The 16,556-nt window shown below is 54.3% G+C and overlaps 1 protein-coding gene across 8 annotated transcripts in view; it reads left to right on the top strand.

The window, feature by feature from the left end:
* The window catches only part of SSBP3 (single stranded DNA binding protein 3), a 161,359-nt gene that overhangs the window by 92,097 nt on the left and 52,706 nt on the right, over positions 1-16,556 (top strand). For 2 of the 8 annotated variants that reach the window (XM_045064574.1, XM_045064573.1), the window contains exon 1: positions 9,609-9,659. The exons of the other annotated variants lie outside the window; for them this stretch is intronic. In XM_045064574.1, the coding sequence (XP_044920509.1) occupies positions 9,624-9,659 (36 nt within the window). In that variant the 5' untranslated portion in view covers positions 9,609-9,623. Of the gene's footprint in view, positions 1-9,608; positions 9,660-16,556 lie in introns of those variants that run through there. 8 annotated transcript variants of the gene reach the window in all.

Raw genomic sequence — 16,556 nt, 5'->3', positions numbered from 1 at the left:
TCTAGGCTCTGCTCTTCTGCCTCTGCCTGCCCCCCTGGGCATGTAGCCTTTGCACACAGCAGACCTTCTTCCTAGAATGACCTGTTCTTCTGGAGTTCCACCTGCTACATCCTTTCCCCACCCCCTCTTTAGCCTTACCCGACCAGCCCCTCCCCAAGGCCTCTTTTGTACCCCAATGTGAGACAAACCCTGTGACCACAGAATGTCTATGCCCGGTTGGAATGAGTGTTTCCTGGCCCTGTGGGGAGACCCTATCCAATGCTCCTCAACTCAGGAAACAGAGGAATTGCTGCTGTGTTCTATAGGGCAGTGGGGTGGGCCACTAGTTCTTGGCCACGAATCCCACGTAGTCCTCGTTCTGAGCTCTCTTCTCTGTGTGGTCCGCGCTCTACCTCCTGTTCTCAGCAGAACTCCCAGGTCCAAGTCCTGCTCTGCTCTCCACGTCCTCTCTCATTTGGCACCGGTGAACCTATCTGACCAAGCCCTTCCCTAGTTCTAGCCAGATGTCACCCCACACACCCAGTGTACGGGGCTCGGGGCTGCCTTCCCCCGACTCTTTCGCTCCCTCCACACTTCCTGTTGTCTGAAATATCGCCTTCAATACCCTCCTGTCCTCTGCTTCCTGCTCATTCATTCACAAACGTCGTGGAGACTACCAGCCCTGGAGCTAGACCCTGGAGTAAGTCGTGCTTCCCCTCTTACTCAGCTAACAGCCCAAAGGCTCTCCAAGTGCACCTCAGAGCTAGGATTTGTTCCTCCCAGCCTTGCTCCCCATAGCACACCTCCCTTCAGATGTCTCAGCACTGGTCCCTGCCTGGCTTTTCTTCATGCCTGTCTTCTTACCTTTTCTCATCATCCCCTAAAAAAAAAAAAAAAGGTGAAAAGAAATGGCAGGAATTCATTTCAGTAGTATACTCTATTTACTCCTAAACAAATACATCCAAAACACTATCATTTTAAGTTGTAAGCGGGGTAAAAATCATTGATGAGTTACAGATTTGCTCTTTATTCCAAGTCCTTGAGATCTGGTGTGTGTTTCACTGTCTCCTGATCTGCCCGTGTCTCCAAGAACTCAGTAGCCCCTTCGGGACAGGGCTTCCATGCTGGACCCTCATGGGTGTGGAGATTTAGGAGCTGGAGAACTGCAGAGCAGCGGATCTATTTTATATTGTCTCTGACTCTGCCATTTTTGGCCCAGTGGCCTTGGGACGGTGGCTTCCCCTCTCCAAGCTTACTATCCACAGAAGGCACGTGGCCTCACCTCATGGGGTAGCTATAAGGCCTGCCTGGACGAGACGGGGCGCACAGAGGCTCATCACGGTTCTGAGCACGTGGGACTGGTGATTGTGCGTGTTGAGATGACAAAGCCTGAGCGATCACCGGGGTGCTGGCTCAGGGCCAGGACCTGCCGCTTGCCCCCTGGTCTGCCCATGCACGTGTCGGATAGCAGATTGCCCGAAGAAGGACCCAGAGTGACAGGATAGCAGATTGCCCGAAGAAGGACCCAGAGTGACAGAGTGCTCTGTAAGCTCAGGGCAGGAGCTAGCAGGAGCCCTGAGGAAAGGAGTGACAATCTGGAGAGGCTTCCTGGTGGAGGCCCCACCCAGATGCTCCTTGGGTTCCTCTGTCTCCAGAGCGCTCCTCTACAGCTCCAGTGTCCAGGCAGTTCCATTTGCTCACTCTTTGTCCTGTGTGATTAGTGCAGCATGCTCCGCTCTTGTCTCTGATTGTGTCGTATAGGGCATACTTTATTCTATCGGTACAAAGCCATCGGCCGGGTGATTATCTTGTTCACTAATTGTTCCGCCTGTCTGTCTCATCGGCCTTGCCAGATCAACGGCGTCTTCGGAGCAGTGAGCCCGTCCTTGGTGCCTTTGGTCTCTTGCTCCATGGCAGGCTGGGCCTTGGGACCCAGGTTCGAGTGCTGTTGTCTGCCACACGGGCTTGTCAGTGGCTGCCAATGAGGTGCTGTCCCTCCTTTTACAGAGGAGCAGGGTGATACCAGTGATACAGCTAAGCCGCCGTTACCCCCCCCCCCGCCCCCATTCCCGGACTCTGGCTGTCCCTCCACTGGTGGATCTTCAGGGTCCTCAAGGCGGTGAACAGTCATTCCTTTACTCAACCAGGTATCCATTGAGCACCCTAGAAGTGCCGGGCATTGGGGAGGTAATGAACAAGACAGGCATTCTGCCTTTGGGGGGTTTAAGGTTTAGAGAAAGGAACAAATGCAAAGGAATAAAAATGGCAGTATACTTAATTGGAGTTGTGTTGACATTCCCTCAAGCAGATCTTTGCATGTGTTCTGCACAGCCTTGCCCTGTGCTAAGTAAGCACGGGGGGTGTCCCAGTGAATGACCCAGGTGGCCCTGACCTCCCGCTTATGGGGCAGAGGGACAAACAGACAGGGATGCACTCGGAGGATACACAGGCGGAGCTGCCCTGGGGGAGAGTAGGGGTCACCTGGCTGGGGAGCCCTTCAGGGGTTGTGTTGCCCCTCCTGCCCACAAGCCAGAGGGGAGGGCGCAGAGCTGGCGCCTCCCTGTTTCCCATGGAAGTGTGTCCCGAGGCCCGGGTGTTTGTGCTCTCTGCCCTTGTGCGTCTGACTTGGGGGAGGCCCGGGGAGGGCTCTAAACACAAACCAGATGAAGGCGGCGCCTGCGGGTGCCTGGGAGCAGGGGCGGCCCCAAGAGCATGTGGCTGGGTCACCCTTTGTAATTATCACACTGTGGTGAAGGCCCCGGAAGCCGGGGTGGCGTAGGGCAGGGGAATGCCGGCTTCCCATCTGCTCAGCCTCTTTGGGCTCTGAATGGATTAGTTCTGTTTGGGCTGCAGCTTACTGTTGTGTGTGTTTTTCATCCCCTCCCGTTTGTTCTCTCCCTGGCCCATACGCCTGCTCGGGAGCCGTGAGGGTCCTGGGGCAGGAGGGAGAATTGCGAAGTGGCCATTATCCAAACAAGAAAGGGAATCATTGGAGTTTGTGTTCTTCTGGGCCTCTAGGGAAACGAGGATGTGGCGGGGCTGGTGGGGGCGGGGGGAGGTGGCGAAGCCTCGGGAAAGTGAGAAGATGGGGTGCGACTGTAGAAACGGGGCTACAGTATGGTTTGTGAGTAACCCCGCCTGGTACGGTCTGCCCCACGGGGGAGTCGGTGGTATGAAATCATAGTTTGTGTGCCTGTGGTGGTGTTCCTTGCACGTGGGATGTCTGGGTCGGCGGTCATTCATTTCCACCAGGCGAACTTGGGGATGCTTCTGTTGCAGGAAACTGTGGGCAGAGCAGTAATGTTATGGGCAGTGTGATGTGAAAGACCCACGTGGACCTGCCGCTGACCTCGCCATGTGACCCCACTCCAGGCTTCAGTTTTCCCAGTGTGTCAAGTGGGGGCGTTGATTCCTGTCTTAGAGAGTTGTTGGCTTCAGGGCTGGTTGGGGGGAAGCAGGGAAGGTGTAGAAGAGACTTGGTGCCGTCCACTGGACTCAGGAAGTATTCAGTAGAGCCTAAGAGTGCCTGTCTCTAACGTCACACAGGGGGACAGGGCAATTGGGGTGCTGGGAGTGCCCCTGGATGCTGCAGGATTTCTTGATGGGTGTCAGGGAGCTTCTGCAGGTAAAACAGACTTGGCAGGAAGCCAGCGTTGCTTCTGCCTCCTATTTCAAAGGAAATAGAAGGGTGTGGCCCTCACCCCTGTTGGTGTGCTGTCAGTGTCTATGAGGAGCCCCATGGAGGGGACACCTTGGAGAGAAGGGCTGGGGAAGGTAGGGGAAGCAGCCACAGCCTCTGCTTCTCGGAGTCCACATTCTAGCTTAGAATCAAAATTTCACACATGTGGAACAATTAGAGAAAAATAACAGATGGCGTCTGATCAGATGTCATTGCTCTGTGAAGCTGTCCCAGACTGCCCCACCCTCTGGCAGAAATAATCCTTCCTTTCTTCGGGATCCTGGAGCCCAATGCAGGCCTGTGCGACACCATGCATGGCATTGGTTTATACTTGGTCATTTGTGCCATTAATTGTGCAACAGCAAATGTATGTTGAGTGCCTCCCCGTGCCAGGTCCTGTCCTTGGTCCTTCCTCCTGTCCTTGTCGAGCACCTCGTCAGGACACTCTAGCCCATAGTCTCCACTTGGGGCTTCCAGGCTGGCCTGTGTGTTTCCTTCTGTGGGGCTCCTGAGTCCCCAAACCACTTTCTCCCAGGCTGCGTGTAGTCTTTTCTTGTGCCCCGCTTTCTCGTAGCACTCTCCTGTGTTTGGTCTTCCTGTGGGGACTTTGGGCCGATCTGGAGGAGTCAGTGAAGACTGGCCAGCCACCAGCCAAGCGCTGCTAATGCGTTGTGTGATCTTAACACACTCTGGTTCTCCCTGGGCCTTCATTTTCTTGACTTAAAGCAAAACAAAACAACCAGGATCGGATTGAACAGTATCTCTAGTATTGGTTCTGAGATTTAAAGGTTGTTTTGTTTTTGTTTTTGTTATTTTTTGGGTGGTGGATTGTGTGGGCCTACAAATACCTTTGGTGTGCAGGACCCTTAGTAGGGCCCTGGAGATGCCTAAGTGACTTTTTCGTGGGATCTCACAGTCAGCGGGAAAGAGGACATAGTGGATGCTGATGCTGCTCCAGTGGACCCGGTTGCTGAGTCCCAAGAGAAGGCTCTGCCCGGAGGGCTTCCTGTATTCGACATTTTCTGTGGGTCCCACAAAAGAAAAAGGAATAGAAGTTGGTGATTGAAAGAGGGGGTGTCTATGAGGAGGGCATTGCCGGGTAAAGGAAACATCTGCAAACACTTGGAAGCTCAAAAAGACGTATTTGTTCAGGGAGGAGGGTTTGTGTGGCCAGAGCTGGAACTGAGAAGGGCCCAGCCAGGCTAGTGTGCATCCCATAGCAGACAGTGTACTGAGCTGATGAACTGGTGTCGTTAGTGGTCTGATTAGGTCAGTTTGGGGAAAAGAGTAGGAACGAGGGGAGGACTGGAGCAGCCACACCGGTGAGGAAGCTGGCGGGTGCTCCAGGCCTGAGGATCGAGTCCAGATGGAGATTGGGGTGCATGGGCACTGGGGCTGTTGTATGGGGGCGGAGGAGCCGGCCTGGCCCACTGAGAGCTGGTATGATTGGAGGGTTGCCTCTACCCCCTCGACCCTCAGCATTTTCCTAGTAACTTGCTGCTCTTGTGTCTGAGAGGGTGGGCTTAGTGGTGATTGTAAGCAGCTTAGATTTGCTGAGGGTATTTTTTTTTTTTTTAAAAAAAAGCCACCTCTTTCCAAATTATCCAGAGAATGAAAGCATAGTGGCATAAGAGGCACCCTGGCCAGGTTCTGGGCATGTCTGTCTCCTACTGGGGGCCTTTGTTTCCCCTTTGGTGAGATGGCAGGGGGCGGGGGAGACACGGGCCCAGTGCCCGAGGTGCACTAGCCCACCCCCATGACTGCCGCCTTTGTTTCCAGGGGGTTGAGGCTCACACAGGGCAGGGTGGCTTCATTCTTGGCAAGTGGAGTGGAAAATGCCAGTGTCTTAAAGCAAGTCCCAGAGGGGGTGGGGATGGGTGTGTATGTGTACTTGGCTGGGCGTGCCCCCAAACATCTCCCTTGGACAGGGCATCTGTGTGAGTCTGGCTTGGAACCTGCACGGAGTCCCTTCCCTTCTAAAATATTATCCTACCTATTAAATATTAATACTAACCAACCTCTCTCAGCAGGACTGAACCCCTAGCATACTCTGGCTGGTTGTTGCCTGTGTATGTGTGTCTCCACGCCTGTCCTTGACCCAATGTGGCGCCTTGAGCAGAGCAGAGAGAGAGAGAGAGTGTGTGTGTGTGTGTGTGTTTTGTTTTTCCTATTTTGGAACCATGGCAGAATTTCTCGCCACTGCTAAGTTATTTTCTTGGGATGTATTTAGATGGAGAAGATGACCGAGAAGTGGGTGACGTGTAGAGATGACCGAGAAGTGGGTGACGTGTGTTTGCACAGGGATGTTTGCACACGTTGACTGTGGTGTTCTCAGAGCTGATGTCCAGGAGCTGGCTACTTCCTCACACACTTGCAAGGAAAGGATTTCGGGGTACCTCCTCTCTGAGAGTGGGGGCGAGGGTGGGTGGCAGGACAGGTCTTCTCTTCCAGAGATGCAGCCCTCTGGACCCCAGCCCGTACTCCTCTTCCCATTGCTTCTCAGGGATGGGGAGCTGCTGTGAGCCCTGCACTCTGCCCCGAGGGTTGGCTGTCTCATGGTGTGGTGTGGGCGTTAGCACACCCTCATAAGATAAATAAAATTACTTTTTATTTATGTATTTGCATGTATTGAAAGTTCTGGGGACAGCACCGGCTTCCCAGGGTGAGTAGGCACAACTGGCCCTGAACCCCCCCAGCTCTAAACATTTCCTGCCTGCCTGCCCCTTTTGCAGTGCGCGGGGGCCTCCCCTCCCCCCATTTCTGAGTCTTTGACATCCACATGGCAGCATGGCACGGAAGGGCAGAGAGGGGTCCAACTTGGGCCAGGGGCTGTGGTCCAGCGCACTCCTCTTGGGTGTCCCCAGACCTAATGAGCTTACCGCGGGCAGGGCAGTGCTCTTCTGTTATTAAATGCAGAGCTGTGGTCTGCATGAGGCAGGCAGCTTTAATGAGATTAGAAAGCTTAACCGAGAGGCCAATTATATCTGGGCCCGTACCTGTTTGGGCGGCTGTCTAAGCCCGGACCTGCATCCAGAGGCTTCCTGCAGGCCTCCTGGGAGCCTGGAGGGTGAGGGGCAGAAGAGACCTGCCTATGTGACTAGTCATCACTGGACCCAGGGTCTGTTTTCCCTGGTGAGGGCAGAGGCAGAACCCAGGAAGAATCTGCTAGATTCTGATCCAGGGGTTCCCAAAAATCTTGATCCCTGCAGCCTGGGAGGGTGGGCAGCTGGGTAGTTGCAGAGCTCCCTGGTGCTTCTGAGGTATGGCCCAGCTTAGGGACCAGAAGTCGAATCCACACCCTTCATTTTATAAGTGAGGGGAAGGGCTAGTGGGGGGATGGGCAGCCAGCCAGGGATTTGTCACCACAGCCTCCTCCTTTCTTCCCACCCCTCTGATGGTCTGGGGGCCGGGGGTGCTGTTGCCCTTCTGGTCACACCACGCTTTGTGTTTGTTTCTTGATTTGTGTTCCACATTCCTGCACGAGGCAGTGGCAACTTCCCATTTTACAGATGGTCAAGTTAAGGCTGAAGAGACCCACCCAAAACTGGGCTCGGTTGCAGGTTTAAGTTTAAGACTGAGGTCTTCTCTCTGGTTCCTACGGGTGTGGTAGGGGTGGGTGGCATGGGTTTGTGATGACTGGACCCAGCCAGGAAGAGCTGTGACCTGGTGAAGAGGCTTGCCCCTCGTGATCTTCGCCAGCCAGACAGGTCAGATGTGAAGCAAAGGAGTGGAGTTCAACCTCCCAAGTTGTTGGGGGGATTGGCTGTCCCCGGCGCCTGCCTCTTGTGGCAGCTTGTTTCTGTTGCTGGGACACATGGCCGGCAAGGGATGGGAACGCTCCAGGGGGGTGGGGCAGGGCTCCACAGGTGTGTGCTGCCCAGCCTGTCCCCTCAGGGTGAGGCCCTCCTAGGTGGAGCAGAGGCAGAGAAGAGAGTTGAGAAGCCGTGTCTGTTCAGCAGTTCTCTATGGAGTACCCGAAGGACGTAGGCCAGGCAGAATTGTAGGGGAGGCCATGGAAACTTTCACAGACTCTGTTGAACAAGGGTCATTAGCCCAGTTTTCTAGAGGAGACCACCAAGGTATAGACATCTTGGGATACCCGAGTCCTGGATCGGATTCCTTCCCTTGACTTAGGTCTTTGAGCTGGAGGCAGCATCTACAACAGAGGGACTGTGGGGGACCCCTCCTGTTCAGAAGTTCTAGATTCAGAGTTTCTGAAGGCCAGCAGATTACCTAAATCTAATCAAAAACTTACGTCTTCAGTGGAGAAGACCCAGGCTGTGGTCTCAAATGGAATTAGACAAAACAGGAGAAAAACAAGACTGCGTTAGACGCATTTGGGGCGGGGGGTGGTGGTGGTGGCCCTTGATCATCCACTAAGGGTAGTCCTGCCACAAGTTTCAAACTTGGACAGAACCAGGATTCAAATTCAAGCCTTTTCCAGGGTTTCCATGTTTGTCTCTTGCAATGATTGCTTGAGGAGAAAAACAGAAACACAGAGAGATAAGGCCCCTCTTTGTCCCTTTTGACTTTGGGTTTATGAAAGTCTGTTCTGTTCTTTAAAGTTATGTCTTTATAAAGGAGAAAAACAAGGAAGAAATTTCCCAGAAGGGCCAGGCCTAGATTTGTCCAAAAAGCCCTTTCATAGTACCCAGTCATTTGATGGTTATTGATTATTAGGCATAGTAAATATTTGGATTCTGTTCTTTGGAACCAACAGTCCTGCAGGGAGATAGCTTTTGTCCTTACAATAAAGCCACATAGAAAGTCCTGGAAGAGTCATAGGTAGAGTTTCACATGGGATTGGAAGATGAAAAAAATCATCCTGCCCAGTACCCAGGGCTGTCCGAGGGCCAGGTGGAGGGTTGAAATGGTGATGGGGATGTGTGGGCACTCTGGGTGGAGGGGATAGTCTGTGCATAGGCTGGAGACCAGAGAGTGCTCCTCAGGGCTGAAGCTCAGGGCACAAGAGGAGGGAGGTTGGAGTCGGGGGCGGAGGGGGGTGGAGTGGCTGACATGAGACCACAGCCCCTCTCTCTGTTACCTCCTATTTGTTGTAAGTCTCATGCCAGCCCCAGTAAAGGTATCGTCTTGTATTGGGGGAGCGTCTGGAGTCAGGATGAATTGCCTGCCTATCTGAATTAGCCAGGGAGCTGGAGGAGCCGGAGCCCTTCTTCCACAGCTCTCTGCACTCTACCGCTTGGCAGTAGAGTGCATGTTCCATTGGATGCCTCTTGAGACACTTGCAGGTGGAAACTGGTATCTTCTGATACTGACTTCTAACTCTGGCTGAACCTGCTCAGGGACTAGTGTTTGCTCTGGGCTAGGAGGCAGGGACATTTGAGGTTGGCATTGATGGATGACCAGGAGTTCTATAGGTAGATCCATGGAAGGTGATAGGGAGCCTGTCTGGGACAGAAAGTGGAAGCAACCCAGTGTCCCCCGGGGAGTGGAGGACCTGAGACCTGGTTGGGGAGAGGCTGGAGCCATTTCCAGGGCCTTGTAAGCACAGGGAGGGGGCAGAACAGGGTGCAACTGGAGGACCCTGTGGGCTCAGAGAGCCTGGTCTCTGCCCTCCTTCTCTCTGCCCTTCTCAAGTTCTCATTTCATGTCCAGCAAGGGACTGAATCAGCGAGGAGGAGGAGGATACATTCTTCCCGAGTGAGCTCAGGGCTTGCACTGTGGCTTATCTCCGATCGCAGGAACCTTGTGTTTTAGAAACTTGTGGTTTGGGGGTTCCAGCTGTGAAGGGCCATCCTCACATTGGTAGAGGATTCCTGCCTGCGGGGTGCATTTTATGGGACATGGAGAAAAGCATCTCAGGATGGGACCTCTGCCTCGCTGTCCTGCTCAGCTTCCAGCCAGGCCCAGGAGGGCCCCCTCCCACTTTGGATGTCCCCAAGCCCCAAAGGTGGTAGGCAGGTTCTCTCCACCCCATTAAGAAGCCTATGGAAGGGGCACCTGGATGGCTCAGTGGGTTGAGCCTCTGCCTTCGGCTCAGGTAATGATCTCAGGGTTCTGGGATCGGGCCCTGCATCGGGCTCTCTGCTCAGCAGGGAGGCTGCTTCCTCCCCTCTCTCTGCCTGCCTCTCTGCCTACTTGTGATCTCTATCTGTCAAATAAATAAAATATTTTTTTAAAAAGGGGGGGGGCTGCATAATATTAAAAAAAAAAAAAGAAGCCTATGGAAAAAGAGGCCCCTTGGTCAGGGGAGCAGACATCTCTCTTCAGGGAGGGGGTAAACCAGGGCATCCAGCCTCTCTAAGAATAACCAACAGGCTTCGGTTTGGAGGCAGAAGGGAGGCTTGGCCAAGAGGGCTGAGCTAGGCAGCCAGATCTCAGCCAGACGCATTAAGACCACTGGAATCTGTTCACTGCACCCGGCCCACTGGGCCCAGTCTCGATTTCCTTCCAAAGTGGGAATGGCTTTCTGAGCTCTCTGAGGCTACCCTGCTCCCTGTCGTTGCCTGACAACCACTGCTGCTTTGCCCAGATGTCAGCTTTAGTTAATTCATAGCTGTCTTGGGAGGAGGGGTATCCAGACGATCCCACCCTACTGTGCTGGCCAGGGACTCTAGGACAAGTGGCCTGCCCAAGTCATTTGCCAGCAAGGCCCAAGCAGCACCGGCAGGCAGGTTTTCTGATGCCCAAAGCTTGGGTTTTGCAGGCAGAGGGAGCGGTGTGTCTCAAGACAGGCCTGGGTATGGTAGTGGTGGCGGTGGTGGGTGTGTGTGTATTTGTGTGTCATTTAGAGGGGATGGAGTAGTTGTATGGATCTAGCCAAATGGTAAATTAGTAGGTGACTGAGTTAGCTAGCCTTAGAATTGGACTTTGTAGAAATGGTAGATATTCTTGAAAAGCAGGATTTCTGCAAGGATTTTATTCACCCCCCAAAAATATTTACAGAGCCAGCACCTTGTCTGTGCTGTGTACGCCCCTCTTGCCCCTGTCCCTGGGAAGAGAGCTGACGACTTGAATAAGGAATTACCAGTCAGATGTGACACGTGCTGTGATGAAGACCACATAAAGGACAGAGGCAGCACCCTGGGAGGGAGTGTGCAGGAGCGGTCCAGAGAGAGGCATGGACCTGTGCGGAGAGCGGTTGGGCGTGTGCATCAGGAAAATGCGGGTGAAGGGAAGGCCTTTGTGAGTCAGGGTCCTGAAGCTGTGTAGGTGACAGTGGTGGTTCTTTCTCCATGGGATTTCGAGCATCTCACTTGTTGGACCCTGATGCACGTCTCCATGAAGACCTTCGTTTTGCTTTCAGTTCTGTATGGGGGAGGGGGTGGACTGCCGCTGTGGGAAATCCTGGGTCTGTTTCAGAAGCCACATTTGGGTCTGAATTCTCAGTAGATACACTCCTCTGTCCCCTAGAAGCCTTTGACAAGTTAGGTCCTCCCAGGCTGGGCTCCTGGCCCCACCCCATGAGGGGGTTTCTCACTAGGACACCAAAAGATAGGTGTTCTGGGGTGCTCTGGACCCGTTATGGGGCGTTGCTGGCAACGCTGACAGACACCTAACAAGTATTTGTAAGCTCTGTGGGAGAGCTCTGCAGGGCCCCCCTGCCTTGCCTTCCAACGCTTCACGGGTTGTCAGTGGGCCCCTGAGCTCCACGGACTGAGCTGTACCGAGGACTGAAGCTGGCCAGCTCTTGCTGGACGCCTGACCTGGCTCAGCAGCCCCTCTGCGTCACTTTGGAGCAAACTAAATAATTGCCCTTGGAGGGCTTTAGAAGGCTTGCCTGGGTGGGCTCTATTCTCCCGTGCCTCAAGGCAGGGTGGGCAGGTGATACGTCTTTGAGTGGCTGATACCTGTGACTAAAGAATTGGAGTCAACCAGACCAGTGTTTGGTTCTTGAGGGAAACCAGGAACCAGAGCATTTACCTTTCCTGCTTTAGAGACAGAGACCTGTATTCCTTCCCCCGCCTCCCCCAAATCTGTGACCCTGTAATCCTCTTGGTTTTTTTGGAAAATAATGACCATTCTGGTTCCCCTTGTGTCAGCACCACTCCCTGTGCTTGCTCACAGCCCTAGGCATTGGGAGCAGAGCAGGAGGAGAGCAGCTGCTCTCTGCACTGACCCCGTGCAGCAGACCTTCCCTGTGCACTCCCGGGGTCCCGGCCAGGTCCTGGCAGGGGTGGGGTGGGGGGCTTCCTGGACCTGCTGTGTTTGGGCGGGGGCTTGGAGGCCAGGTGGGGCAGCACGGGACACCATGGGAGCTCCTGCTGCCAGTATGAGGAGCATTCATGGCAGAAAGTGGGCACTGGAAGGTGTGACCTGTGTTGGCAGCATGGCCAAGCCACCAACATCCCCACCCCCCCGGGCCAGTGCTGCTGGCGGTGGGAGGAACTGAGTCCTGCAGCCCCTCCTGCCCCAGCAGGAACCTCAGGGCTCCCCAACCTTAACTCTGTTCCTTTATAAATGAGGCACCGGGGGCTCTGAGAAGAAGGGGGCTTCTCTGCTCTTGGTCACCCAGCTAGTTTGGGTTGGGCTTATTGCTGAGGTGTCAGCTAAAGGGGGTGTGAGAGAGGGGAGGGCATGTGGACTTTGAAGTCACGTGGACCTGGGTTTGATGCCCAGGACTGCTGTTCCTTGGCCTGCTGTGTGACAGCTTGTTTTCTTCGCCAGCACGGGGTTAGTAATGCCACCTATCTCCTAGGACCTTTGCAAGGGTCAGAGAGAAGTTGAAGGGCCAGGTGTCAGGAGACACCTGTTACTGTCAGCTGTTGGTGTCCCCGCACTCCTGTGGGCAGTGCAGGAACGAAGGGACTGTGGCCGGAGCCTGTTACCTCCACAGGAGTCGAGTCCTGGCTGGGGGCCTCTCCCTGGCCTCCCCACTGCCCTGGCGGGCTGCCACACCATCCCAGCCATTGTAGCCCAGTACGCACTGGGTGGGGGCCAGTGGAGGCTTCTCTCCCCCTCTTACTCAGTTGCTGGTGATCATGCCTGGCAGGTGCCTGGAACCCAGCTGCCAGGGGCCTCTGGACAAGGTTCTCTGCCTTCTACATCTTTGGCAACACCGGTGCCTGAGCAGGAGGCAGTCTGGCACCCGGATTTCAGGCAGTAGAGCCAGCTCTGCTGTCCACCCATCTGACAGCTGGGCATGGAGGGCTGCCCGAGTGGACAGTGGCACACTCTCTCAGTGCCCAGCTTCTCATGGTGTTGTTTGGTCCAATTTCCTTTGCGTTGTGACCTACATCATTCTCTATTTGCTAAACCCTCTAAGCAGGCAGCAGTAATAAATCAATTAATGACTCCGATGAATCGTTTAATGGCTGACAAAATAACACTAAAGCCAACAGCTTGCATCTCTCCAGCAGTACCAAAGGATGCTGGTTGACTGGGGTGGGGGACGAAACAGAGACTGTTAGCTAAATTAGCGCAATTAGCGCATGCTTTCAAGGCGTAGGTGGCATCTGCTCAGCTCTGAGCCTGTGCCCCAGCCATGTAGACCACAGTGGTGGGCTGCTCACTGGCCTCCCACCTGGCCCAGGCTCCATGTCCCTGGCCTCGATATCGGGAGACCCCAGTGCACTTCACAGACTGCACGTTCGTCCTGTCACAGTAGAGGCTTATCCGAGGGCAAGTGGCTCTGTCCCCGCTGAATTTGGTGCCAGCCGAGCAGAGTGTGGGCTCCCGTTTTTGGAAAGATGTTCCAAGGGTCATGCCTTTAATGATTTGTCTTAACCTTAAAAGTTTCTGGAAGCAGGCGATTTTTTTGTTCTCTGCACACCTCAGTCCTGGCAGGATTAAGTTGTCATTGGAACTGAGTGTGTGTGGGTCCACGCCAGGGAATTTTCCGCTTTGCAGAGGCAAATGCCAGTGTTCTTGTTAAGGAGCTGTCACTGGCCTACTATGACATGTTTGCGGTTGTAAGTACTCCTTTAAGACTCTGTGTGTGTGTGTGTGCTGCTAATGGTGTAAACCCAGGCCACGGAGCTCATCTCTCTTTAAGGAGAAAATCAGTGTTGTACAAATAGTGTGCTGTTGATCCACTCTTACTGTTCATTTGCGGGGGCACCTCTAGCCCTTAATCTCCCTGGTCTTGGGTGTACACGCCTAGAACCTGCGCCCTGTGCTGTGTGGCCTAGCCAGGGGGTGTTTGCACATGGAGGAGGGTGCCCTGGCTGGCATCCACAGTATAACCAGGTATTAATTATGTGGGGTTCCGCCTCTTACACAAACGGTACCCTTTGATCTAATTCTCAGAAGAGGTTGGGTGCTCCATGGGATGGACGGGCAAGGCCTGGTGGGATGGTGGCCGTGGCCTTCTCAGTTCCGGGACGGAAGCCAGTTCTCCTCTTGGAAGTGTACTGATGGGAGTGCCTTTGTTTCATTTTCTAAAACATGAAATCCTATTTCTCTAACATGGGGTAGAGAGAGACCACTGCTCAGAAGTGTGGCTTCTGTTGAGCGGATTATGTCCTCTGACAGCCGCGACCCCCTTTCCTTCCCTGGCCTGGTCTGCTTTTGTGGAATCACGGAGACCCAGCGGGTCTGTTGTCTGCCTTGGTGCTGTGTCGCTGGTGCAGGGGCTTCTGCTTGCCGATCACCTGTCTCGGCCTCAGCCCATCGCCTGAGACTCCAATTTAACTTTCCCACGCCCCGCAGAAGATAGAAGGCTCCCCCTCTACGGAGGACTACGAAGGGCTCCTGGAGAACAGAAGGGCTAGGTCTCTTCCTCACTTGACCTCTCTGTACTGGGTGACTGTCTTGAAACATCATCTTCAGCACTGAGATCTGAGAAGCTGGGACGTGGCCGAGATGGGTTCTGGTTTTAGCACATCTGGGCTTGACTCCAGTTCTGCCCCTCCAAGCCCTGTGACCCTAGTCAAATCCCTTAAAGTCCTCAGCTAGAGTACTGACTGGCTTATTGGGAAGTCTAGGGGAGAAACTGGGCCAGCACAGTCAGCCGCTGCATTGGGTGGCCGACTCCCCTCCCATAGAAGAGCCCCCCCCCTGTGGAGGAGGGAAGTGAGTCAGGCCCAGCCCGGGCTCCCCCACTCCCAAGCTGGGCTGGGATGGAGCTGCTGGGATGGAGCTCTGAGGAGATGGAGGCTCTGTGGCATCTGCGCTCTGAAGGAGCGGAGCAGCTGTCAAAGGCCTGGCTCGCTGGGAGGGTTGAGATGACAGCGGTAATCTCTCACCTCTGTATCACCACCTGCATCTTCGAGTCCTGCCGTCCTTTAAGGCCCTGGCTTGAGTGCCACCTCTTCCATAAAGCCTCCCTGATCCAGCTAATCCCCGCCTCCCTGCGCCCGCCTGGAGCACCTTCCCACACCCCTCAGCTCGCTGTCACCGCGGCTCATTTCATCCTCCAGACCTTGAGGGCAGAGCCACGTACTGTCATCTGCCTCCCTGGCAGGCACGACGCGCCCCCACCGCCCTGGGAGCAAGCGTTTGCTGAGAACGTCCAGCATGTGTAAAGCACTCATAACCTTTTTAAGCTCCCACCTACCTTGTTTCTCCTTCTCTTCCCAGGGTAATTTGCCAGTTAGATCCAGCAGCCTCTTCCGTGGGTTCATGCATTCCTGCACACACACTTGTACGCACACGCGCGTGCACACACACAAACACACCCCTTACCACACCCTTTGCTGAAGGCCGGGTCCCTCAATTATTTGCTGGAAGGAGCAGGGTTAGGTCAGTCTCCTTAGGGGGAAGAGTAGAACAGGTAGAGAGGATCCCAAATGCAGAAAATGCCTTGCATGCTCACCCCATGTCTGTAATGATCTGCTGTTTCTTTTCCTAAGTGTCAAAAAGCATACAGAACTCCCCTCGCAGGGTTGGTTGGAGACTGCTTTGGGGTTTCTGGACCCAAGATTGGGGGAGGGGTGGAGGAACAGAGAGACTAAAGTTAGAGCCACTCATGATCATGTGCTTCTCTGTGCCTCAGTTATCTTATGGTAAACAGAAATGACATCTCAGTGGGGATGTTGAAGAGTCCGTCACACCATCCCCTCCCCTGATCTCTGGGGTCAGGACGAAAGGCAGTTACTGTTCTCCGCATCCCTTTTCCACACCATTGACCCCCTTACCCAGGATACTTGGGAAGAGGCTCCGGTGCCAGGACAGCTCTCCCTGGGGCCTGATGGCCTGACTGTGGCTGGCCAGGTCTTTTTCTGCCTCCACGTGGCCTTTTTTCCTGTTGCTCAGCTAGAGCTCAGTGCGATCTCCCTGTTTCATTGAAATAGCAGGACCTCAGCCACCTCGTTTGGAGCTGAGCAGAGGCCAGGGGCAGGAAGGCTTGCGGTTGCCTAGGTCACACCGTAGGTGGTGCGCAGCCAGAGTGGGAACCTGGTCCAGGGACCCTCACTCCAGGGGTCCTCTATGCTGATATCTCCATGCAACACCAGGTAGTGGTGGGTAACCGAGGGGAAGTGAGGCTGAGACAGTCCACATGGCTCAAAGCTGGAGAGCAGAGATCGAGCCCTACCAGTTCAGATCTGCAGTGTGCTCTTGCTGTGTCCCAGCCATGAGCTGCCCCAAGTTCACATAGGCTACCACTTCCTGAGGCAGCTTATGCTGATGCTCAGACCTGGAGAAGCTTTTTGTAGCTCAGTGTGTCTCCTCTTGGACCCAGAGCTGTCCCTTGGCACCAAGAGAGCACGTCCACTCCTCCTTCCATGTGACAGCCCCCTGGCTATTTGGAGGCAGGGATCCTGTGTCATTCACTCCTGTGTGTCATCTGAACCTATTTTTAATACCAGCTGGTTCTGTCTCTTCACGTAGCAACAGCTCTGTGTTTTCTGCAGGCTGCAGAATTAGAGCCCCTCTTCTCCAGAACTGATTCTCTTCTGTGGTCTGTGCATAAAGCCAAGAGGCCTCTTCCGGTCCCGTCTCCCTCTTTTGACCCTGCTTCTCTCTGTCTTGGCCTTTCTGTCTGAGTGATGATATT

Source organism: Mustela putorius, unplaced genomic scaffold (assembly GCF_011764305.1).
Source record: "Mustela putorius furo isolate JIRA1106 unplaced genomic scaffold, ASM1176430v1.1 tig00003853_pilon_pilon_pilon, whole genome shotgun sequence".
Taxonomy (NCBI): domain Eukaryota; kingdom Metazoa; phylum Chordata; class Mammalia; order Carnivora; family Mustelidae; genus Mustela; species Mustela putorius.
Note: the sequence above shows the minus strand (reverse complement) of the source record. Positions and strands in the feature narration are given on the sequence as shown.